This window comes from Sarcophilus harrisii, chromosome 1 (assembly GCF_902635505.1).
Source record: "Sarcophilus harrisii chromosome 1, mSarHar1.11, whole genome shotgun sequence".
Taxonomy (NCBI): Eukaryota; Metazoa; Chordata; class Mammalia; order Dasyuromorphia; family Dasyuridae; genus Sarcophilus; species Sarcophilus harrisii.
The window spans coordinates 509,502,078-509,528,130 of NC_045426.1; the positions used below are offsets into that span (position 1 = coordinate 509,502,078).

General features: G+C 33.9%; 1 protein-coding gene across 2 annotated transcripts; it reads right to left on the reverse strand.

Moving 5' to 3' along the window:
- Positions 1–684: 684 nt before the first annotated feature.
- On the reverse strand, positions 685–24,646 carry MC2R (melanocortin 2 receptor). Of its 2 annotated transcripts, XM_031946684.1 has the most exons (3): positions 24,562–24,637; positions 5,420–5,440; positions 685–1,993 (listed from the first exon to the last, which is right to left on the reverse strand). In XM_031946684.1, the coding sequence occupies exon 3, from the start codon at positions 1,862–1,864 to the stop codon at positions 908–910; it is 957 nt and encodes a 318-aa protein (XP_031802544.1). In that variant the 5' UTR covers positions 1,865–1,993; positions 5,420–5,440; positions 24,562–24,637; the 3' UTR covers positions 685–907. The 2 variants fall into 2 exon arrangements, with proteins under 2 accessions (XP_031802544.1, XP_003760133.1); XM_003760085.2 differs by lacking the exon at positions 5,420–5,440 and having other exon boundaries at positions 24,562–24,646.
- Positions 24,647–26,053: the final 1,407 nt, after the last annotated feature.

The window sequence follows — 26,053 nt, forward strand, 5'->3', positions numbered from 1 at the left end:
TTCACATGCTACTATAAACAAGAAAAGTATTTGCTTTGGATTGTTTGTTCCTCCAAATTTGCATTCTTAGGCTTGACTTGAATACAGATGCCTTATTCCTTCCCCTTGAGTCTTTTTTAAAATTCATTTTTCTATCCTGCCCTTTAATTTACTTTTCTATGTTCTTTTGTCAATTAAAAAATGGCTTTCACTTTGAAACTGGTCCTCCAACTATTAAAAATCAAAAAATTGGCTAATAAAATTATTTAGACAAATGCTAGAATTTTCTAGTAAATTCTCCAATAGCTGTGCTTTCTTTTAATCTCTCTTAATAACTGGGGGATTTTTCTTTTATGTGTCTAATTTTATTAACTAATAAGATGTCTTTTGTTTTCACCATTGTTTACTATCTTAGTTTCTTTAAGTCTAAGAATATAGGGTAAAATATTTATAAAAAAATAGACTTCTCACTCCAAACTGTTTTTCTTTTCTTTGACTGTTTTGACTTAAAAAAAAAAGCATCATGATTCCCAGTGTATTATTTAAACAAATATTTTTTTCTTCTATTGATTCTTTTGTGGAGCAGGATCCAGAGCATCCCTAAAATAGATTTTCTTGTTTGAAAATTCAGGTTTCAAAGCATGAGCTATGCTGCTTAGGGATTTTTAAGGCCAATAGTGTTAGTAAGCAGACAAAGAAGACATGTCAGTGTGTGCTCCTTTATTTTTGGAAATTCAAAACAATTTAAGAACCCGTGACTGTGGAATGGTGGACACCTCAGTATTCTTGAAGATGGGAGAAATTGCCATATGCTGTCAGTTAAAAAAGAAACTTTCTTTTGGACCTTCTTTTTGGTTTTTATTCATATGACTCGTTAGCTACTTAGTGGTAGGTAGAAATCAGTTATGTGCTCTTTCTGGATCAAAGATTAATAATTACATTTGCATCCAGAACAGCAGAACATCTTCTTGAAAGTACTCCGCAGTTCTGGGCTCCGGAAAGCATAAATCATTGGGTCAATGACAGCATTACACATAATCAGCATTCCGTTCACCTGGAAGACTGACAGGTAGCAGGCACAGTAAGGATTATTTGGGCAGAATGTCACCAGGAGGATATGGAGGACGAAGGGAGCCCAGCAGCAAAGAAAGATGCCCAGTAAGATGGTGAGTGTAATGGCTCCTTTCATGTTGGCTCTTGGGTGCACTCTACTTGAGGGCAAAGAAGTAATCTTCTTAGCGTGGGACCGCGCCAGGAGGAACATATGCACATATAGACACAGAATAAAAACAAGCATCAAAGGGAACAGTGAAGTGAAGGAGATGACAGTGGGTACATCATAGGAAAAGATAACCATGGTAATCCCACTTCCTGTACAAAATGCCCAGATCACTGCTAGGATGCTTATAGCACGTCTCATTGTCATGATGCTGTGATACTGCAGAGCATGAAAAATTGTAATGTAGCGGTCAACAGCAATCACTGATAAGCTGAAAATGGATCCAAGCAATGAAAGGATGAATAAGGAATCCACAACATCATCTGCTCTGGTTTCAAAATCTCCACGAGGCTTGAGATAGCCCATGTTCCGGAAGATGATCAGGATGTTCTCTAGGATTTTATATAGGCTTCCCAACATGTCTGAAACAGCTAAACTACAAATGAAAAAATACATGGGGGAATGAAGATTTCTGTTTTTGATTACAGCCAGGAGGACCAACAGATTCTCCAAAACTCCAATGATGGAAATGGCGAAGAACACTTCTTCTGGGACCACAACTGGGACACAGTCTGTATTATTTGTAGAGTTCTCAGTGATATTTTCAGGTGGATTGCCACCATGTCCCAGGATCTTAATCAACTCATGAGCTCTATCTGTCTGCATTTCTCCCTATTTTAGTGTTCAAGTGAAGATGTTACTCAAGCTTGATTTCTCAGGAAAATCGATGTGTTACTTGGAATAGCTCCTCTGAATGGAGCACTTGCTGGGAGCTTGATGGAAAAATACTTCTGCCTAAAGGACAACACATAAAAATACCAGTCACAAAAACAAATCAATAAATATAAACAGACATAGCTAAATGCTGCACTGGTTGGAGTGCCCTGCTTGGAATCAGGGAGACTCATCTTCCTATGTTCAAATCTAGCTTCAGACAATTACTAGCTATGAGGCTCTGGGCAAGTCACTGAATCCCATTTGTCTCAGTTCCTCATCTGTAAAATGAGACATGGATAAAGCATTCCAGTAGCCCAAATAGGATCACAAATAATTAAATTGCAACAACAAAAATATTAAAAAGATCCAGACTATTAGAATCATAAAATTTCTGAACTGAAAGAAATCTAGAGAACCAACGGGTGGGACACTTTGATTTTACAAATGAGCAAACTGAGACAATGGCTCATTTAGTCATACATCTATATGTAGAACTAGAATTGGAATTTCATTTTCTTGATTTCTACTGTACAAGCTATTTTTACCAAACTATCCCACCTCCTTAACTTTAAATTTCCACTCTACTAAGTCAATCCTAATATTTGATATTTCTAATTAAATTTTTTTGAATGACAATTTTCCAGACTCTCATCCAAATCTTCCCATTTTATTCAGTATTGTCACTGTGTATGTTTGCATAAGGGAAATTAGGAAAAACCACTTTAGAACCCAGAACAAATCATACTCTATTTACTTTGAAAAAGTTGAAAGCCATCTCTTCAATATTTTAGAGTAAGCTCCTTGGGAGCAGAAAATATCTCACTTTTGTGTTTGTATTGTAGCTACTTAATGCTTCTGATTGATTGTGTTATTGTCTTTTATGTTGTATCTTCTGTAGTCTCTCAGTCCTCTATATAAATAATCACAAGTATCTGGATTTATGCTTTATATATCTCTCAGAGCAGCTAGCACCAGCATCTAGCATTGCCATACTGGCTATATTATATATGTATTTTGGTGAGATTTACTAAGTCTATTAAGAGCCAGTATTTCTGTTTTTTCTAAGCCAGAGATATCAAACGTAAGCATACTCTAGAGTCTGGTCAAACCAAATTAAATTATAATTAGGAAATGCTTAATAAATGAATATAATAATAAAAATACAGTACAACACAGATAATGTTAATTTGTGGTTTTCTAAGTGAACTGTTGCCTTTAAACATCAGTTTCTATTTGAGCTTGACATCACTATAAAATTTAGGGATTGGCCCTTAGAGTATCTGAACCTTCAGCTTCCCCGAATAAAGACAAAATTGTGTTAAGGAAGAAGCTATTTAATGAAAATTATGAGGCACATGGACTTGAGAGAAATGCAATGATACACTTTTACCCCCTTTCCTCCAACAGCCTTCAGGGATATTTTTTCCTGGAATTAGTAGTAGGACCTCAAAGTTAATACATCTGAAAGTAAACTAATTGTCTTTCCTTTAAATTCTGCTCCTTCATCTGACTTTAACATTTCCATCACCTATATTATTAGTCAATCTGTCATGTTTGAATCTTTTGTATTTTTCCCCTCTATCACTTTACCTATCTAATCAGTTACAAAGTCCTGTCAGTTCTGCCTTGTTTCTGTCTTTTTCTTCCCCAGTCTCCTTATCAAATCCTAATATAATCCTTCTTTACCATCAACTTGAATGATTATAAATATCTTTTAATAGGTATTTCTATTATGACTCTCTCCCACTGTAATCTCTCCTTCACATCCATTTCTACCAATATGTTCTTGGGCTTAGATATGATGATGACTTTTTTTCCTCCTGAAACTTCTTCAGTGGTTATCTAGTGTAGACCAAGTAAAGTTCTTGGCATTCAAGGTAGTCTAAAATGTTGTTCCACCTTGTTTTTCCAGCTTTATTTCAAATTACTTCACTATGCTCCAGCCAAACTAGACTACCTGTAGTCTTTTGAATGAATTCTCTCTCTTTTCACTGTTCATAATGTTATTTTTTTAAACTTTCATTTATTTATTTATTTTTGGGTTTTTAAAAAATTTAATTGTAATTTTTTAATTAATTTTTTTGTTTTTTTTTCCTTTGTCTGGAATGCTTTCCTCTTTTGCTTGTTCAATTCCTTTTAAAGTTCAGAAACTTTTAAAGCTACTTCCTCCAAGAAGCTTTCTCTGATTCCTCACTGTCTTTTCCAGGACTTTATATAATAGTTTACTTAGACTTTTTGAATGCTCTTATCTATCATATATTAATTTGTACTATGGCTATGTGTCCTATTAGATTTAGGATATATAAATCCGATTATATTTGCAAATCTGCTTATGGTTCCTTTTTCCCTATACCAAATTTTCATTTCCTTTTTCTTTCTGGGGAACCTGATAACTTCCCTCTGCAAAGGTGCTTACTTTGAATTGAAATATTTCTCAAATCCTCTGTTCAGTAGGAATTTGAAATCAGGAGCAATCATTAAACTAAGAAAAAAAAAGTTAGGCACCCACTATATGGTAGGAACTATGCTAGGCTAGTGCTAGGGCACTATATATATATATATATATATATATATATATATATATATATATAGGAGAATATATATAAATATATATATATATAAAAGGCAAAAGACTTCTGCCCTCAGGACTCTTACAATCTAAAGATTTACTCTGTGGAAAATGTTCTATAGTATCCACTTCTGTTCATTGTTGTTACTTCAAATTGAAAGAAATTGAAAAAAGCAATCCTAGAGCAAAGATCTCAAATACTGATGTTTTTTCCTTTTGGGTTACAAAGCACATTTATGAATGAATATAAAAAGACAGTTCTGTGCAAGAATTATGTGCTGTATATTTATGGAAAAGGGCATATCATGATAATAATCATCAAATATTGGCAGTAATCTTGAAGGATAAGTTTATCACAAAGAGTTATTACTTAGTAGATATGGCTTAGGAAATTGTTTGAAGAACTAAAAAGTTAAGTAATTTGAACAAGGATGCATAGACAGTAAATGTCAGAGGCAGGAACTGAAACTTAGTCTTCCTGACTTCATTTATACTGTAAGTCCAGAGCAGGGACTATCTTTTCCCTCTCTTTGTATCCCCAGCACTTAATATAATAGCTGGAATTTAGTAGACCCTTAATAAAGGGCTGAATGACTAACTCTAAGGTTAGTCTTATTCCACTGTATCACACCATGTTAATGATTTGCAGAATATTTAATTGTGAATTAAAAATAATCAATTTCTTTGCCTCTCAGAGATCCTATCACCTATCCTATCAATCACCAATCAACTTTCCTCATTTCTATGGGAGGGAGGGGAAAGTGAATGTGAGATTCTAGAAGCTCACTGCTGAATGAAATCCTGAATACTCATAATCCTTAAAAGAAGAGTTTTCCTTGAAAACACTTTTGATTTTTCTTCAGCACAATCAGAATCAGGATTTCACCATGACCTGTAAATGATGGGAGCAAACAGCCTTACTTTGAGGAGAATACCTTCAGATGGAGAAACAATTGCTGAAATAAAGGATAAACAGAACATTTTAGAAAATAAACTTGAAAGCTGCTCTTCAACAGAGTGAATCAGTATGTTTGTAAACTAACTTTGGCTTTTTCTAGGAGTTGACTAAGATTTAATAATACATAAGTTAGTTTTCTGTCAAGCTAACATTTTTCTTTGATGTCATTTTATTATCAATCAATAAGGTTTTATTGAGCACCTACTGTGTATGTAATGATATAGTCATCATTTAATAGAGTCAATAAAGCAGAATTAATCAGGATTAAACTTTATACAGATCTTAATTCAAAGTAGGACACATTAAATTGTGTCTGATTTTTCAGCACTGGAGTTTGCTTCTTGCCTGAGGCAATGATGGAGTTTAGACACCTTAATCTTTTAATAATAAGGGCCCTATAAAGATATCCCTCCTTTATTAGTATAAAAAGTAAAAGCTATTCCTTGATCATTAATTGTCCAGCACAAATGGGACTGGATAAGGTTCATGGAGTGAAAGTACAAACACCATTCAAACTGTGGCAATTACTCCAGATATTCAGACTAGAGTCACTTTCTTTCTTTAAATTTCTCTCTCCCCCCTCCCTCCTGCACTTCTCTACTCCCTCACTCCATACAGCCTAGAAAGATATGGGTTAATAGCATGTTTGGTTAAAGGAAGGGGACTGAGAATTCCAAATTTTGGAGGCTGTTTTGGATGATGAAACTCATTTTAAAAATTAAAGCTAAGGCTATGGTCAAACAATTTACCAACTAATAGCCAGGTCATCCAAAATGATATTTTAATTTATAATTTTGAGTGCCTAAAAACCTCAATACACTTTATGAACTAGTTAAGACTCAATATTTAACAACATAGACATCTTCAGTGCCTTTAGAGATATAACCTAATTAATATGTGTTATATTATGTTCCTGAGTAGCTGATCTTTCTATAACTAGTAAAAATATAACTTGACCCAAAATATAGCATTTATCTTGATACTTAGTACTTCCCTTCTGCACATAGTCCATTGTCCCACATATGATAGTAATTGGAATGTTTTTATCTTCTGTCCAAAATTCTAAACTTCTTGAGGGAAGTCATGGAGTCTCATTTATCTTCCTTAACCTAGTATAGTGCCTTTTATGTAATGTATACTCAATACGTTTGACTGAATGAATAAACATTATCATCATGGTGGATTTTCTAACCATTTATCTCTCAGATCTTCTAACAAAAGGGACTCCAGATAGTGAATCTGTGAAATTACACTTAATTCAAATTCCAAAGTGATAAAGGGCATTAACCTTTAGAGTAAACTCTGTAAGGGAGAACCATAGATACACTAGATTTCTCACTATAGTTCTGACTCAAACATTATGTTTTGTTTTCTCTAGAAATCATTACATTTTGCTATAATTTTCAAGTTTTTGACAAATAATAACTGAAAAGTATATATTTAAAGATTTCAGAGAAAGGTTAGAAAAGATTTTCTGGACAAAAATTATACAGGGAAAGTCAGTCAAAGAAGGATAAAAAGGTCTTCAAAATGACATTCTGGCTATACAAAGAGAAATAATTCTAGGGAGAAGGAAGAAAGAAAGCTGTCTCAGTAGACCAGTGTTTATGCACAGGAAACTTAGTCACATCTTAGATAGTCAGAATTCGAAATTATGTGAGTAAGGTAACTATTAGACTAAATTGAATAAGATGGCATTTAATAAATTTAGTAGGGATCATAAAAGATCTTAGATTAAGAAATCAATTTCACAAGTAAAAAATAGAGTAGTTATAGTTAGATAGCAATTCATTTCTTTGAAGGGCTACAGTGTAAAAAAAAAAAAAAAAAAAAAAAAAGGATCAGACTTGTCCTGCTGGACCTAGAAGGCAGAATAAGGATCAATGTGTGAGTGTTACAGAGAGGAAGATTTAGTTTTAATGTAAAATAAATTTTCTAAGAATTTAGACCAATTGAAAATGGAATAAACTACTTTAGATAGGGGAGGTCTCCCCATTATTGGAAGCCTTCAGGAAAAGGCTACTTTTAAAATAAAATGTAAAGCATATTTTTGTTATTCTCCAAGCTTAACTAGATAGCCTCTGAGGTAATTTCCAATTCAAATTCTGTAATATTAAAGCGACATATTCACAGATAGGTATATATTTGGTAATTTGGGGGTAGTGGTGATAGATGAGGGTTACTAATTACTGGAGATTTCATAACCCATCTTCTGGAAAAGTAATAATTGAATTGAATTCTGAAAGAAAGTAGGATTTATAAGAGGTGAAGGTGGGAAAGGAGTATATTCAAAATTAGTGGAATAATTTGTGCAAGGCAATGATGTGAGATGGGATGTCAAGTAGTGATTATAGCAAATATGTCATTTTAGATAGACCAGAGAATGTGTGGAGGGGAACATATGAAATAAGCTTACATTGGTCAATCAAAACCATATTGTGAATAGGAGATTAAAAAAAATCATAACTAATAGGGAGTCAATAAGATTTATTGAGCAGGAGATAAGAGTCTTACTAAGACCCGTGCTTTAGGAATATCAATTTTGTACCTAGATAGGAGATGAACTGATGAGGAGAGAGACAAGGCAGGAGGGTCAATATTTTCATAAATTTATACATCTAGGGAAAAATATTGTCAGATCTTGTGTTCTAACTTTTAATTCAGAAAAAACACACAGTTATTTTGAAGATAAGAAAATGTACATAATTCATCCATCTACTTGAAGGCAAGTACTTTATTCTTTCTTGTTTTATACTTCAGTAGCTTTTACAATGCTATATAGCCTTTAAACACTCATAAATATAAGTTGAATATGTGGACACATTATAAAGGTGACCACTTATGAATTGAGAATTTGGAGAATAGAAGCTAAACTTTCATTTGTATTGAATGAAATGAATTCCCTTTCCTAATAACTCTGATGCAAACTCCTAGCTCTGAGATTTGGACAATGAGCTGGAGAAGTCAATAATATTGATTACAGTACAATGGTTCTGAGAAGATTCCTTAGGTTAATTTCCTTACTTTGTATAATTCATCAGGCATTCCTATAGTTTTATTTATCTCTGTGTTTTAAAGACTATACAAATTAAGCCTTGAGAAATTTCCTTTATAGTAGCCTAAGTAATGTTGGAGGTGAGTGAATATTGATTTCCAAAAGTTGGAAATGCAATTCCCCATGGTTATGTGTATTTATAGGTTCTCTTAATTCAACTCTGTTGCAGGGCTTTAGAATTTTAAAGTTTGTTGAATTGGTGATACAATATATTATACATGTTATGCATCTATTAATATTTAAATTTAGCAAAAGAATTTTATCACAGAAAGGAGGAAAACTCAGAGTCCCAGAAGATCACTTCATGAAAGGATAAGTCTATAACATTATGTTTGGTAGAATTATAATATCCTGGGGCTCATTAGGGATGCTGCTGAGAATATCTTGGGAGGTTATTTTTTTATCATTAAATGAAAGAAAAATATGGGTTTTGATTTTTTTTTGAAAAAAATCTTTTCCCCTCAAGGTAAAACTTATTTGAACTATCGTTAATTCAATCATTAACATTTCAATTCACTATGTGATATACATATGGATGATATTTTTGGTTGTAGAGAACCTGGTCATAATTATGCATAGAATATTTGCCTCTGAATTGCATTATACATACAAAAATTGAAAGAAATATCCCCCATACTTATACAAATAATATTATTTAATCCAAATTAAGATGAAAGCTCCAATTATGAAAGTGGAGATGATGGATTTGCCTGATGCTTGTCTTTTGTTTGTATTAAGTATCTCCAAAAGAAGCAGTATAATTTTCTGACTAAGGAAGCTAATATTTTTCAAAAAGTAAGAACCACATTTATCTGCAATTGGGATTTGCTAAAGTACAATCAATCTATCTTCTGAAAGTTCTGCTCCTGTTGTGACATTCTACCTTTGAAGTTAGCCCAAGGATTCATCGTTGTGTCCTTTTTTAAAATAGAAAATAAAATTCTCATAAACAATATTCTTGGAATCATCACTCCATGAAAGTAAAGTCTGAGAAGTTAGGTGTGGTTGTTATATTTAAAGGAAGTATTTGAAAGCAGAATAAGGTTTTGGAGAGTGGTTGAACTTTTGATCTATTCTCCACAGAGCTTGAGGTCATAATGAAAACAAATTCTGGTGCTAGGTGTAAACAAAACCACCACTGACCCAATGGATATTGGGAACAGTTTAAAAAGAAAATTACCATCCTCTTTCTTTTCTTATATGTTATTGTATTTTCATTTTCATTAGACAATTTAGAAAATATTTATGGAGAACTTGAGGATGATTGATATATGGGCCTAGGAAAAAAGTATCAGAGCCTATTAGGACAATATGTAATACTGAATGTGAGCAGTGCAAATGAAAACTGTTGAATTCCAAACAGGGCATTTGTAAGACCTGGAAAATTAAAACAAGCAAATGATGTATAGATTATGTACAAATATATAATCAATTTAAGTTCTGGGCTTGAATAGGGTGACCATGCTGTCACTTTATATGAATTTCCTTATATCATCTCTTTTTAAATTGCCTAATTATCAACTAAATTTTGTTAAAAGAATGCCTGTAATTGCTGGTATGTTGGAGATGGGAAAGTGTATTGCAATTTAAAGTCCCAATTTTTAATAAATTGTCTATTGACATGACACCCTCATTACCTTATCTCTAGGTTTTTCCTATTCTAATCCATCTTTCAAACAACCAACAGAAAAAAAAAATATTTCCCTATCTTACTCTTGGTGCTTGCTGCTCAAAATATTTGAGAGGCTACTTATTCTCCTTCCAAAGAAAGTTAAAATTCTCTAACATAACATCTAAGACCACCTACTATCTATATTCATAATCAGATTTCCCAATACACCTGTACACAAAATCCCCATTTAAATTAGACTAATAACTTGTTGTCTTTTGAAGATGCCCTTGCATTACTGCCTTCTTGCTTTGCTTATGTTTAATCCTCTTCCTACTTCTTCCTACTACAATCCTACTTCCTTATTCTTCTTCTTCCCCATCTAAATGCTATCCATCCTTCAAGATCCTTTTCCTTCTTGAAATCTTCCCTAATGACATCCCAAAATGATTTCTCTCACATCAGAACTCCTATAATGCTTATTGGCTCTGATATTGATAGACAATCAATGACACAAGGATGATAGTAATTGACATCTGCATATAATTCATATTTATAAAGTGCTTTCTTCACAGTAACCTCATGAGACAAGTAATGGAAGTATTGTTATTCTTATTAGCAAGTAAATTTCAAAGAGTTTGAGTGACTTTCTCCAGGAAGATCCCATCATATTCAATCATTAAAAAAATTATTCCTCTTTCTCCTTTAAGTTAGTATGTTGTCCCTTTGATTAGCTTTGATAAAACTACTTTGATACAGCTCTCTTCCCCGTTTTATCCACTGATCCCTTCATCAACTTTTTTTTTTACAAGTTTGGAGGCTTTATTTTAGATTACTTATTTCATTTAAAAAAATTTAGTTGCATTTCTTTTCTCTTTCCCTCTTCTGTTAAGTGGAGGAGGGTTGGAGTGTGGAGAAGTTTGAAGCAGGGAAACCAAATAGAAAGCTATTTAAATAGTGCAGAAGAGAGATAATGAGGGCCAGGATTAGGGTTATTCCCATGTAAGTGGAGAAGAGACATTAGCAGAGAGGTTTTAAAGGGAGAAGTCATGAGATTTGATAACTAATTAGATATATAGGGAGTGAGAATGAAGAATGGAGGCTGACAGAGATTGAAAGCCTAGGTGGTTGAGAGGATGGTGGTGTCCTTCATAATAATAGGAAAGAAGGGAGAAAAAGAAGGAAGGAAACAAGTGTTTATTAATGAAATAATATATGCCAAGCATCATTTTAAGCATTTTTCAAATATTACTTCAGTTGATTCTCACAACAACTTTTGAAGTTTTTATTATTATTTCTATTTTACAGTAGGGGAAACGGAGGTAGAGAGAGCTTATGTAATTTCCTTAAGGTTACATAGCTAGCAAGTCTATAAGATTGGATTTGAGTTAAAGTCCTGAGTGCAAGTTTAGAGTTCTTCACCTTCATTAATTTCTTTGCTTCTTTGCCTTCTAAATGCCTCAAATAGAAAAGATGGAAAGAATGAAGCAAGAGATCTCTTCGGAAATTTTGAAGTTTGGAATATCTATGGGACATTGTATAAGATGTTCTGTAAGAAACTATCAGCTTGGCGATCTTAAAAAAACATATATAGATTTGTATGAAATAATGGAGAGTAAAGTGAGCAAAACCAAGAAACTGATGATAGCAAGCTTCAGACAATGCTCATTCCCCTCCCTTCTTTCCCTCTATTGTAATACATCTTTTGTGTCTTTTTATGTAATTTAATTTGACTCTTACTCTCTTTTTCTCTTATCCTACTATAACCCTTTTTCTACCTCTTAATGTTTTTTTTTTTGATATCATCACATCAAAGTTCATTCACAATCACACACTTTGTTCATGTGATGTCCCCTCTAATTGCCCTAATAATAGATATAGTTCTCAAGAGTTACAGATATCATTTTTCCATCTGCTGATGTAAATAGTTTAACCTTTAAATTATTTTTTCCCCCAGTTTAGCTTTCCATATTTCTCTTGAATCTTATATTTGAAGATCAAATTTTCTGGGTTTAGTTTAGTTCTGGTTCTTTCTTTCTTTCTTTTTTTTTTTTTAAAGTGACTTGACCAGGGTCACACAGCTAGGAAGTGTTAAGTGTCTGAGGCCAGATTTGAACTCAGGTTCTCCTGACTTCAGGACTGGTGCTCTATCCACTGTGCCACCTAGCTGCCCCTAATTCTGATTTTTTTCAATAAAAATGATTGAAAATCTTTCACTTCATTGAAGATCCATCTCCTATCCTAAAAGATGATGGTGGGTCTTGCTGAGTAGTTAATTCTTGATTGTAACCCTAGGCCCTTTCCCTTTCAGAATATGGTATTACAGTCCCTCTGATCTTTTATTGTAGATGCTGTCAGATGTGAGCAATCCTGACTGTTGTTTCTTGATACTTGAATTGTTTTTTTATTTCCTGGCATCTTGCAGAATTTTTTTCCTTGAGATTATAGTTCTGGAGTTTTGCAATAATCTTCCTTGGGCTTTTCCTTATGAGATCTCTTTCCAGAGGTGATCAATAGATTCTTTTTTTTTACACTTGGAAATTCATTAATACATGTTTATTGATTAATTGATTATATTCCATTGTGATGTCAAGAGATAGCTATGAAGACTCTAGTTGGGTCTTCTGGGCTGATCTACTGGCTGGGTAGATTTCTTTTTCTTTTCTTTTTTTTTTTATTATAGCTTTTTATTTACAAGTTATATGCATGGGTAATTTTACAGCATTGACAATTGCCAAACCTTTTGTTCCAATTTTTCCCTTCCTTCTCCCCAACCCCTCCCCCCCAATGGCAGGTTGACCAATACATGTTAAATATGTTAAAGTATAAATTAAATACAATATAAATATACATGTCCAAACAGTTATTTTGATGTACAAAAAGAATCGGACTGGTTCATAGTCATCTCCCAGAGTTCTTTCGCTGGGTGTAGCTGGTTCAATTCATTACTGCTCTATTGGAACTGATTTGGTTCATCTCATTGCTGGAGATGGCCAGGTCCATCAGAATTGGTCATCGTGTAGTATTGTTGTTGCAGTGTACATGATCTCCTGGTCCTGCTCATTTCACTCAGCATCAGTTCATGTAAGTCTCTCCAGGCCTTTCTGAAATCATCCTGCTAGTCATTTCTTACCAAACAATAATATTCCATAATATTCATATACCACAATTTATTCAGCCATTCTCCAATTGTTGGGCATCCACTCAATTTCCAGTTTCTGGCCACTACAAAGAGGACTGCCACAAACATTCATGCACATACAGAGGATACTTTTTCTTAATAATCTCTTGAAGAATGCTATCTAGGCTCTTTTTTTTTTTTTTGGTCATTGCCTTCAGGTAGACCAATAATTTTAAGATTGTCTTTCCTAAATCTATTTTTCAGGTTAGCTGTTTTTCCAGTGAGGAATTTTACATTTTATTCCATTTTTTCATTTTTTTAGTTTGTTTGATTCTTGATGTCTCACAGAGTCATTAGCTTCAATTTATCCCATTCTGATTTTTAATGTGTGATTAGCTTTTGTATTTTTTCCCCCATTTGATTAATTCTATTTTTCCAAGTTGTTTTCTTCAGTGGATTTGCCTATTGTGTTTTTTAAGGAATTGATTTCTTCAGTGGATTATTTTTTACATTTGGCCAATTGTATTTTTTAAGAAATTGCCTTCTTTTTCCAAGCTGTTGACTTTTTATTGATGCTTCTTGCTTCTTTTCTCATTTTTCTCCTACCTCTCTTATTTTTAAAATTTTAAGATTTTAAAATCTTTTATGAGCACTTCAAAGAAGCCTCTTTGGACTTGAGTCCAATTCGTATCAGTCTTTGTAATTACCTCTGTGCACATTTGTCCTTGTCTGAGTTGGTGTTTTGTTCTTCCCTGTCACCATAGTAGTGTTATATAGTCAAGGTTCTTTTCTATTTCTTGTTCATTTTCTTTCCTTTTCTTTTTGTATCTCCTCTTTGGTGTATGTTAAGGTTGATGTCTGCTCCTGGGATAAAGGAGGTGCTGTCCCTCACTTCCTGTGTGGTTCTGAGCATTGGCTTTGAATACAGGGGCCCCTTGAGTGTGGTGTGTTGCTCACAGCAGGGAGGAACTCTACCTGTTCTCTCTAGGCAACAGCCCGTTTTCTTGTGCTGGCAATTTGCTTTCTGAGCTGCGACTGAAGGCTGCCTCACTGGTCTGCTCTGCTACTGAACCAGGACTGAGGATCTCAGTAGATGATCTGTTCTTTCTCTGTCTCTGTCTCTCTGTCTGTCTGTCTGTCTCTGTCTCTCTCTCTCTCTGTCTCTGTCTGTCTCTCTGTTTTTGTCTCTTTCTCTGTCTCTGTCTCTCTGTTTCTCCCTGTCTCTCTGTCTGTCTCTGTCTCTGTCTGTCTCTGTCTGTCTCTGTCTCTGTCTCTTTGTCTCTGTCTCTTTCTCTTCTCTGTCTCTCCTTGTCTCTCTATCGGTCTCTGTCTGTCTCTGTCTGTCTCTTTGTCTCTGTTTCTTTCTCTGTCTCTGTCTCTCCTTGTCTATCTGTCTCTGTCTGTCTTTGCCTCTGTCTTTGTCTCTGTCTCTTTGTCTCTGTCTCTTTCTCTTCTCTGTCTCTCCTTGTCTCTCTATCTGTCTCTGTCTCTGTCTGTCTCTTTGTCTCTGTCTCTTTCTCTGTCTCTATCTCTCCTTGTCTATCTGTCTCTGTCTGTTTTTGTCTCTGTCTGTCTGTCTCTGTCTCTTTGTCTCTGTCTCTTTCTCTGTCTCTCTCTTTCTGTCTCTCTGTCTCTCCCTGTCTCTGTGTCTCTTTCTGTTTCTCTGTCTCTCTTTCTGTTTCTGTCTGTCTGTCTGTCTGTCTGTCTCTGTCTCTCTCTCTCTCTCTCATCATCACTCATCATCAAGTTGAAACCTCTTTGACAATTTGTAGTTGCTAAATAGCTCTCTAAAACTTTATTTACTTTGTGTATGTCTACTTATATGTATACCTGCTTTTTCCTCAATAGAGTGCAAACTCCTTAAGAGCAGGAACTGCTGTTAGTCAATAGGTGTTTATTACATGATTATTATATTCTGAATACTGTGTGTACCAGGAGGCAGAAGATAAATTTACAAATGTAAGCAAAGGAAAGCTAGTCCCTGTCCTCAAGGAACTTACATTTTAAATGGGGAAGACAACACATAAAGGGGAAGCTGAAAAGGATGAAAGAAAAGGAAGAAGTGTCCATACCAAAACATGGTGGTGATATTCTGAGACTAAGTGATGTCTGGTCTGTTCTCTTCCCTAATATGGATATTCCATTTTTGTCTTTGTAATCTTCCCTCCTTCCTTCCTTCCCTCCTTCCTTCCTTCCTTCCTTCCTTCCTTCCTTCCTTCCTTCCTTCCTTCCTTCTTTCTTTTCTTCTCTTTTTCCAGGGTTAAGTGACTTGTCCAGTGTTTCAGGGGCATACAACTAATAAGATTCTGAGGTTCTCCTGAATTCATGGTTAATCTCTTCACCACCTAGCCTCCTTGTAATTGCTACACAACTCACTTAGTGCTAGCCAGATATTTTGAGTCAGTTCAGTCGTGTTTAATTTTTCATGAGCTCATTTGGGTTTTTGGGCAGGGTTACTGGAGTGGTTTATCATTTCCTTTTATAATTCATTTTACAGACTGAGGCAAAGAGGGTTAAGCAACTTGCCCAGTGTCCCAGAGCTAGAAAGTTCTGAAGCCAGATGATGAAGATGATGAAGTTTTCTTTTGACTCTAGACTAGGCACTCTACCCAGTGCACCCTCTCGTGGCCCCATAAAGCACATAATAAGCACATAATAAAATGTGATTCAATTTAGCTCCACCAGGGCTTTGATGGAAATAGATCAATGGTGTGCTTGAACTGTCCTATAAATGATTAAAAGTATTGATAGTGGCAGCTATTTGCTGAATATGTATTATTATAGTGTACTTCTAGAAGAGAAAAGGAAAAAGTAGAGAATAAATTGACTCAAAATTCAGGTAGGTTTTAAATATAGAAAAACAAAATGAAAATCTTTGTCCCTAAAGAGCTCATATTCATGGAAGTGGATGGAATTTCTTAAGCTTTCAATCTCCCACATCAAGAGAACTCTGGGAATGGAAGTTATTCCTCTGGGCAGAATGATGAGTAGGAATCAAAGTGGGAACCCTCAGTGAACACTAAGTAACTCTAGTAGAAAGAGAATTGGAGGCTTTTGATTTGGGAGTGTATGAATACTGCATAAGCAATCCTGGCTTTGAGAACTGTGAAGTGAGAAACTCTGGAATAAGACCATCTGGGAATCTCAGCTGCATCACAAAGTAGTCATAAAATTTTTTAAAAATAGTTTGGTGAGGGGAATGTTGATCAGCTCAACTTTTTATTTCTACCAGAAATCATGTCACTCACTGATTGATAGAGCTTTAAGTGATCTTTCTAGTTCAATGTATAAAGCAAATCCTGAGACATGAAAAATGGGGAACTTGTAATAACCTCACCATCTGTGCTGTGACAATGACAGAGGAGCCTGTTAGGGTGGGGATCAATGTCTCCTTATTCAGCAATGTTTTCTAGGGACTTTCACTTTAGTACAGCATTGGAAGGCAAGTTTATAAATGAATTGGCACTTCTTGGGCACATTTCCAGATTGATCTCGTGAAAAGCTATACCAATTCATGGCTCTATCAATAGTGCATTACTGTGCTTGTTTTCCCACAGTCTTTCTAACAATTTTCATTTTTTAAAAATTATTTTTGTTCACCTAATGCACAGATATATGAACCTTAGAACTGCTAAGTAACTATTGTATATTGTATTTGGTTGTTGATAGCTTGGATTTGTTCCTTAGAAAACTGCTCTCTTTCTTATCCACTGACCACTTATCTCTTGGTGAATGATGCTTAGGCTTGTAATTTTCAATCAGTTCTTTTTTTTTTTTTTTTTTTTTTCAATCAGTCAGGCAATCTTATTACAAAGAGTTTTTCCATTAGTTGATAGATTCCTGTCTAGTCTTAGTTTGTATTGGTTTATGTAAAATATATATATAACTTTATATAGTTAAAATGTTATACTCTGCGATCCTCTTTATCTTTTTTTTTGTTCATGAGTCATTCCTAAACATAGATCCAGATATATGAAAGATAATTTATTTTTTGCATCTCTTTATTTGTTTATGCAATGACTTTTATGTTTAAGTCACAGTTTATCTTGTTGTAAGTTATAAGATATCTGTCTATACCTAATTTCTATTGGATTACTTTCTAGTTTTTCTAGCAGTTTTTGTTGAATTACAAATCCTCAGCACACTTCTACTTCCTCAATTCTTTTCTATGGTCTGTAGGTGTAGGGAATATGGAAATTCTCCTCAGGACCCCTTGAAGATCTGAAGGACAAATAAAAGGAGGTTTAGGAGATTAACATAGTCAGACAGCTCCTTACAGGATATTTGAGCAATTTCTTTTCTTTCTTCTTATGTTGAATAAGCTATGTGATCTTAATGTATTAAAAATAATACTAAGTAATTGATGTAAGTGAGGAAAATTCAAATAGATGTTGTGGAGATTATGATTTGGCACAAAATAGAGATTTTCTATATCAATGTTTTAACTAATATTTCTTATAATTCTTAGCTTAATTCTAGAGCTCAATAACCCTATTTCTTGAAACTTCAGGATTGGTGGAGGAGGCTAGGGAGCAATATTGCAGCCTTTCAAGAAAGTCTTTTAATGCACTTGAGAAATTTTAGTGGCAGCTTGATAGTGCACTCAGCCTGGATTCAGGAAAACTCATCTTCTTGAGTTCAAATATGGCACCCCTCACTTATTAGTTGTGTCTTAATTCTTTTTGTCTTAGTTTCCTCATCTATAAAATGGGCTGGAGAAGAAAATGGCAAACCACTCCATTATCTTTATCAAGAAAACCCCAAATGGGGTCAAGAAGAGTCAGAGACAACTGAAAACAAACAAACAAAAAAGATTGAATAACAGAAACTTTAGATCATTTAGTCCACCACTCAAAGAAAGTGACATCTACTGAACAACAGGAATACACTGAATAATTGATGCAGCTCCATATTCCCTTTCCCCTTTTAAGCCTTAAGAAAATCAGTCCTCAAGCCACAGCATCAGAAATTCTTAGGGAAGGGGGAACAAAGTACTTTTTTTTTTTATTAATATAACTACATTGGTAAATTAGAAGAAAGATAAAGACACTATATACCTAGATTTCAGCAAGGTATTAGTTTTTTTCCTCCCTCATTCTGATCTTGTGTACAAAATAGAGGCATATTCATGAATGAATGACCAAAGAAGAGTCATTAATGGGTTGATGTCAGCTTGGAAGGTAGTTTCTGATGTAGCATCCTGGGAACCTGTCCTTAGTTTTGTGATGTTCAACATGTTTATAACTTCAAGAAGTTATAAAAGATAAAAATGTCAGATTTGTACATGACATAAAGATGAACTGGATGAAAAATCTGGGATGTTCATATAGTTCATATGAAAACTATTTGGAGAGTCAGTATCAGTCAGTTGTGTTATTTGAAAGTCAGAAAGCTAGGGCTCTCCTAGGCTGAATTGAGAGCTATAGTATATTGATGAGGAAGGTTATATTCTGCTACACAATGAGCTCTAGTAAAGTTACCTTTAGAGTCCATTCTGTGTCCCAAACTTTGGGAAAGATATACACAAATTGGAGCACATAGAGAAATATTCTCACATGAATAGTGAGGTATAAAATATTCTATATTAGCATCTATTAAAGAGAAATGAAAGGAATAAGCATTTATTAACTGTCTACTCTGTGCCAGACATGATATTAAATTTTTTTTGTAAATATTGCCTCATCATGTCCTCACGACAACACTGTGAGGTAGGTGCTATTATTATCCATTTTATTATCATCATCATCATCATCATCATCATAATCATCATGATTATTATTATTATAATACCTCATTTTACAGTTCAGGAGACTGAAGCAAATAAAGATTAAATTACTTATCTAGGAGCAATATAGAATTATAGCCAAAGGGCTATTAAAGTATAAAAAAGGGAAAGGGATGCCCATGTGCAAAATGTTTGTAGCAGCTCTTTTTGTAGTGGCAAGTAACTGGAAACTGAGTTGGATGGGTGCCCAGCAGTTGGAAAATGGCTAAATAAGTTTTGGAATATGAATGTTATGAAATATTATTGTTCTATAAGAAATGATCAGCAGGTTAATTTAAGAAAGTCCTGGAGAGAATTGATGCCAAGTGAAATGAAAAGAACCAAAAGAACATTGTAAACAACAACAAATTTATGAGATGATCAATTCTGATGGGCATGGCTCTTTTCAACAGCTAATTGAGTCAGGCCAGTTCCAATGGTCTTATGAAGACCATGAAGAGAGCCATCTGCACCCAGAGGGAGATTATGGTGACTGAATGTGGATCACAGCATAGTGTTTTCACTTTTTGTTGTTATTTGCTTGCACACTTGCAGCATGATAAATATGAAAATATGTATAGAAGAATTGCACATATTTAATATATATTGGTTTATTTGCTATCTAGGGAAGGAGGTGGGGAAGGGAGGGAGAAAAAAATTTGGAATACAAGGTTTTGCAAAGGTAAATGTTGAAAACTATCTTTGCATGTGTTTTGAAAATAAAAAGTGAAAAAAATACTTATCCAAAATCACCACTAGTAAGTATCTAAGGCTAGATTTGAACTCAAGTCTTCTTGATTCCTGGTCCAGTGCTCTATCCACCATGGCATCCAGAAGCCTGGAGGAAATAATACTTATTTTGGAGGAGATTTAGAGATATAACTAGATGTTTAATAATGATGATGGTAGTAGTGGTGAAGATAGCCAACATTTATCTAGCATGTTAAGGTTTGCAAAGAGTTTTAAAAATATTATTTTCTTTGATTCTTACAGCAACCCTAGGAGGTAGATGCTCTTTTTATCCCACTTTATAGTGGGATAACCAAGGAAGACTTAAGGGACTTGCCTAGGGATACAGGCTTAGTAAATGCCTGAGGCAAGATGGCAGGGACATTGTGCTACACACTTGGGACATAGAGATAAAACTGAAATACTTCCTACTCTCAGTGAGTTTATTTTTTTCAAGGGGTGGTAAATAAGACTACTGCTATTGTTTTGGTCAAATTTAGAAAGAGCTAAGAATAACCTACCTAAGAATTTGGTCCCAGTATTAGTTGTTGCATTAATTTATAAATTCAGTTCAACAAATACTTATTAAATTCCTTTTGTGTGTAAAAAAAATCAATAAACATTTATTGTCAGAACAATAGCTAAATTTGTATTGCTTTAAAGTTGTACAGTGCTTTACATATATTATTATATTTGATTCCTATTATGTACAAAGTGAGAGGTAGAATGGCACTTACCTCCCATAATTATTATGAAGCTCAAATGAGATAATGTTTATAAAGCTCTTTGTAAATCTTTAAATGCCAAATAAATGCTAGATATTACTATTATTATATGATAGCTTGTCTAATACTTTAAGATATCTATCATGTGCTGAGTGAAACAAGCAGAACTAGGAAAATGTTGTATGTAAGAACAGCAAGATTGTGCAATGATCAGCTATGACAGACTTTCTCAGTGGTTTAGTGATCCAAGGCAATCCCAATAAACTTTGTATAGAACTGCATCTAGAGAGAGAATTAAGGAGACTGAATGTAAATCAACACATGCTATGTTCACTTTTTTCCATTTTTTTTTCTTATGGTTTTCCCCTTTTGTTTCATTGTCTCTTTTCCAAGACAATTCCTACAGAAACATATAAAAATGAATGTACATACATAACAAAAGAAATTGTTTTACATGTAACTAGTGGAAATAAATTTTAAAAAGACATCACATCCCCTGAAGTCTTTTCTTCTTCAAAGTAAATATATTCATTTTCTTCAAGTGGCTAGATGGCACAATGGATAGAGCTCTGGGCTTGGGATCATAAAGGCTTGAGTTTAAATCTGGTTTTAAGCACTAGCTGTGTAATTCTATGTAACTTTCTTAACCTCAGTCTCTTCGACTGTAAAATGGGGATAATAATAATATCTACCTCATAGGGCTGTTATGAAGATTAGATAAAATATTATTTGCAAGAGGACTTAGTATGGTGCCTGATACACAGCAGGCACTTAATAAATGCCTATTTCTTTCCCTTCAATGAATCCTAATGTGAAAGTAAAAAAAACTTGGATTGAAGTCCTGACTTACACATGCTAGTATATGACTATGGATGAGTCATTTAATCTTTATATGTCAATCAATTGATATGTTAGGCTACTTTCTAGGATTATAAATTCATATGAGTTACCATTAGTTATGGTTCAGGGAGTTTTCATACCAGGAGTTCCATATGTAAATGAAATTATAGGTCTACATATATGGATTTGTAATCTAGGTAAGTAGGTGACAGTGGATTGAACACTAGACTTGGAGTTAGGAAAACTTGGATTAAAATAATGACTAAGAAACTTACTGGCTATGTGACTCTCAATTACCTCTCTTAGTCTTTAGAATGAAGGCTAGAAAATGAGTGGTTGTTTTGTAAGTTTTAAAGCACTATATAAATATGAGCATTATTATTATTGGGACAGTCGGGGGAACAGCAGATAGAGGGCCAGACCTAGAGTCATCTCCTGAGTTCAAATCTGGCCGGAGATACTTAATAGCTGTGTGACCCATGGCAAGTCTCTCATTGAATGCTGTTTGTCTCAGTTTCTTCAAGGAAATGGAAAAAAAATCTATTATTTTTGCCATGAAAGCCCACATAGAGTCATGAAAACTTGGATATGACTGAAAATTCCTGAATAGAAACATTATTATTACTACCAGTGTGACCTTGGAACTCAGTTTCTTCATCTGTGAAATGAGGGGGCTAGACAAAATGGTCTCTGAGATCTCTTCCAGTTCTAAATGTTTGATATTTTCTCAATTATTAGACACTCATCTAAAAGGACATTATCTCCTTGACTTTCTCCTTTTGTGCATTCTAAATTATTTTCCTTTTCTTCTTTTATATCACTGATTTCCATAAAATGTGCAGCATGCAGCAAATTTAAATTATTCCTGTATCTGCAGATGTTAGGTGGGTTAATTTTATGAAGAAGGGGACACATCTTTTGGTCTTTGACAACATCATTTGCCCCTTTATGTAATTTCTTCCGAGAAATGAGTTAAAGGTACCTGACCCTGACAAGTTACAAAATGCTGAATGTTCTTTCCAAACTGGGGTGATTGGAAACTATTATGGGGATGGGAATAGAATTATGGTGTAATACAGGCATAAGCACTTAACATTAGGGAAAAAAATGGAATAAAGTGCCGATTGAACTACACCATTTGAGAGAAATCAGGCATTAGAGTTAGAACTTTAGTACCTTATAATGATCATTAAAAGTGTGACTCCCCACCCTGCTGTCACACTCCCTTCAGCTTTCACATATACTATATTTAGTCTCAAAGACTACAACAGTAGGGAAATTATCAGTATGGTGTACAATTTCTCCAGGAAGCTGGAAAATTTCTTAATTTCCTGGTATTAAAATGTACAATCTCTATTTATATAAGCAACTTCTTTCAGATAAAATCCTTAAAAAGGACTAGAAATACCCACCACTAATTGGATGTTTTTTTTTGTTTTTCTAGAAGTAAATCTCAATCAAAGCACCATTATTTTTCAAGTCATGAGTCCTTGGGGTCATTTTTGACTAATTTCTTCATAACCAGTTAATCATTAAGTCATCATGATTCTTTTCATTGAAAATTTTATCATAATCTGTTCTTTCCTCTCCATTCCAACTGTAATATATTCAAAATGATATAGAAATTATAATATGTTTTTCTACCATGCTTAACAGAAATTCTGTGGTTTAGAGCTCATAGTATGTATTTTCTGTTGATTATAAACTGGAAAGAAATAACAACTTCAGGCAGAAATTAATATAGCAATCTGGAAACAGTTCTGATTCAATGAAACTGAGTTGAAATTAGAGTTAAGGTTCATAGGCATATGAGAAAGGAGCAGTGGAGAAGCTGAGGCAAAGACACAGGGACTAATTGGTAAAACTAGTTTCTTGAGAAGGCAGGTCTGGATATTATTAAAGGCAGGTATAGGAATTAGCCTTTTGGGACAAGGATGAAGGAAACAAGTGATAAACATTATAATGTTATTTGAACCCCCCCATTCATATCTCTCTCTCTCTCTCTGTCTCTCTCTCTCTCTCTGTCTCTCTCTCTCTCTCTCTCTCTCTCTCTCTCTCTCTATATATATATATATATATAATTTTGCATTATCACACGCCTTTTAAGAATAAACCTGAAATTGCTAATGGGAAAATTTATTTCTGAAAAAAAAAACCCACCAAAAAACACAAAAAAAAATATGTCTGTATTCAAAGGTAGGATTTTCCATTGTACATGCTGATTTACCAGCTAAACTATTGTCCCTTTTTCTGCCAACCTTTAAGGTTTTCCATGATTTCCAGTGGGGTTTGGAGAGAGCAGGGGATACCTATTCTCCCATTCTATTTAAGGAGTTTATTGCTAGCACTGTTCCAGACATCTTAAAGTTTCATAAGAATGAAAAAAAGAACAGATATTTTTTTCTAAAAAAGAAAGTTGAGGATCTGTATTTGGAAAATATTCCTAAATCTGGAAGAGTGATGAGCATTACTCCTTCCTGTTGACACTTCCCTTTTCCTCCTCATTCTCGTCTCATAGTATGATTACTGTAAAACAATAAGCTGCTTAGATCTATGTCTAATTTACAGTTATCAGTAATCTGGAATAGCATTTGTAATGTTTTGATTTCTATCAAATTTTATGTAACATTCCTTATAACTACAAATCAGTCAATGAAACATTCAAGTTTTAACTTAACCTTAACTTAGGATCTTAACTAGGACAAGATGATCAGAAGTATAACACAAGACTTTTGTTAAGGAGACTCGAAAATAGAAATTAATAACTCCCCCACCAAAGTCAACATCCCTGATAATCATATAGTTATAGTTAGTTATATCTTATATACCAGAAGAATTGGGTGAACAAAAAGAAATCAATCCTTTCTCATGATCAAAAAGACTACAATTTTCCCTCTTAGTTTCAAAAGTCAGGGGCAAGAGTTGGGAGTCAGGGGCAAAAGCTCCTGCTTTTAATGTAGGACGTGATAACTAACTTGGATGAAAATAGAGAAAAAGCAATGAAATAAAAACTAAAGGAATATTTTGAGAGACACTCACAAAGAGACAGAAATATATTGAAAGAGACAGCAAGAAGATAGAAAAAAACAAGAGAGACAGAGAGAGAAAAGGGAAAAAGAATATTTTTTTTCTCATTTAATAAGGAAAAGCAAACATTTGAGGAAATTAACTGGTGGATAATTTAAAATTTTCCCTGCTTTAGTCTTCTTAATGGTTCTGGGTAGTAACAGACTAAAAAATCTACAAAACTATGAAATGAGAAAAGCATGAACTTACTTTCAGTCCTGAAGCAAGATGCTTTCTGGCTGAGACCATGGAGAATGAGTTTACTTTGAAAGAAATTCAAATAGCATAGACCTTGTAATAGAGAGTGCCTGGAACATATGTATCAAAAAGAGAGACAGCTATTTTGTTATCATGACCTTGGATCAATGTCATAAGAATTAAATTGCATTTTTCCTAGATGACAGGCCTCGAAGGAAGCACACAACCTCTGAAAATGCTTCTCATGGAATTTACCTATTATTCAAGCACAGAAAATTTATCTTTTCTCTTTTTTGAAAAGAGTTCCAAAATTTATTTTAAAATAAAAGAACTCTGAAAATAGGATGTTATGACAATGGTTGGGAATGGTTTTGTTTTAAACTTTCCACCAAAATTTTCAAATCAGCTTAACTTTTTACTAGTAATTGTGAGGGAGGAAACAAGTCAATTACCTATATTTCACAAGATTAAACATTATGAGATACAAGATTATTTTATTATTCTTATATAGGAAATTGTGTTTTCAAAGGCATGTAATAGATCATAGAGCAGATGATGACTCCTAGGTGTCCTTCCAATTTTCTATGATGACATGTGTACTTAAGACCCTTAGTCACTTATGCAGAATGATGCAGAAATAATTTTAAGTTGCTCCAACATACCCATTACAAATTCAGTACTTCAAGGCTGTAATTTAATATTTTCTGTTCACAGTGAACTGCTGATAAGTAGCAGCTTTAAACGGAAAGAGAATGTAGCAATCTGGAAACAATTCTCTAAATTTATGATGCTGAATCACAACTAATGTTAAGGTTGCCAAGTGATAGTAAAAGAAATACAAACCCTAAAATTCTTCACTAAAATTCTTTCATCTAACCTTCATTGTCTTTGTCTAATAATATATATCCTCTTTAATCTTCCTCTATAACCCCATCCATGTCTTTCTCTTTTCAACTCCAACCCAATAAGGTTGTAGCCAGAACAGAATATATAGAAAGATCTTTGTTGGATACTTCACATGACAATGAATATCTTGAGTGAAAATGTTCTCACTTGAATAACTTGTTTGCTCTAAGATTTTTTCCATAGTGATCACTATCCTTGTCACATTATTTTGATATATATATATATATATATATATATATATATATATTTCAGACACCTTATCTCAGTAGAGCTAAATTTTGCTCTGAATTAAATGAAAAAAATCAATAATCAATAAGCATAAATTTTTAATCTATCTCACATGGGACTTTTATTTATTTTTATTTTTTGGCATGCATACATTTCAAAAGAGAGTTTACAATTATTTTTCTTTGAAGCAGCTAGATGAAATAGTGGAAATAGTATTGGGCCTGGAGTCAGGAAGATCTGAGTTCAAATACAGCATCAAGAATTGTGACTTTGGATAGTTTTTAACTTCTGTGTGCCTCAGTTTTCTCTGCTGTAAAATGTGGATAATAATACCATTTTCTTTTCAGCGTTGTTGTGAGGATTAAATAAG

What these genes read in the sequence shown, in the direction of transcription:
- MC2R (XM_003760085.2), bottom strand. Translation starts at nt 1,864, where the DNA reads ATGCAGACAGATAGAGCTCATGAGTTGATTAAGATCCTGGGACATGGT.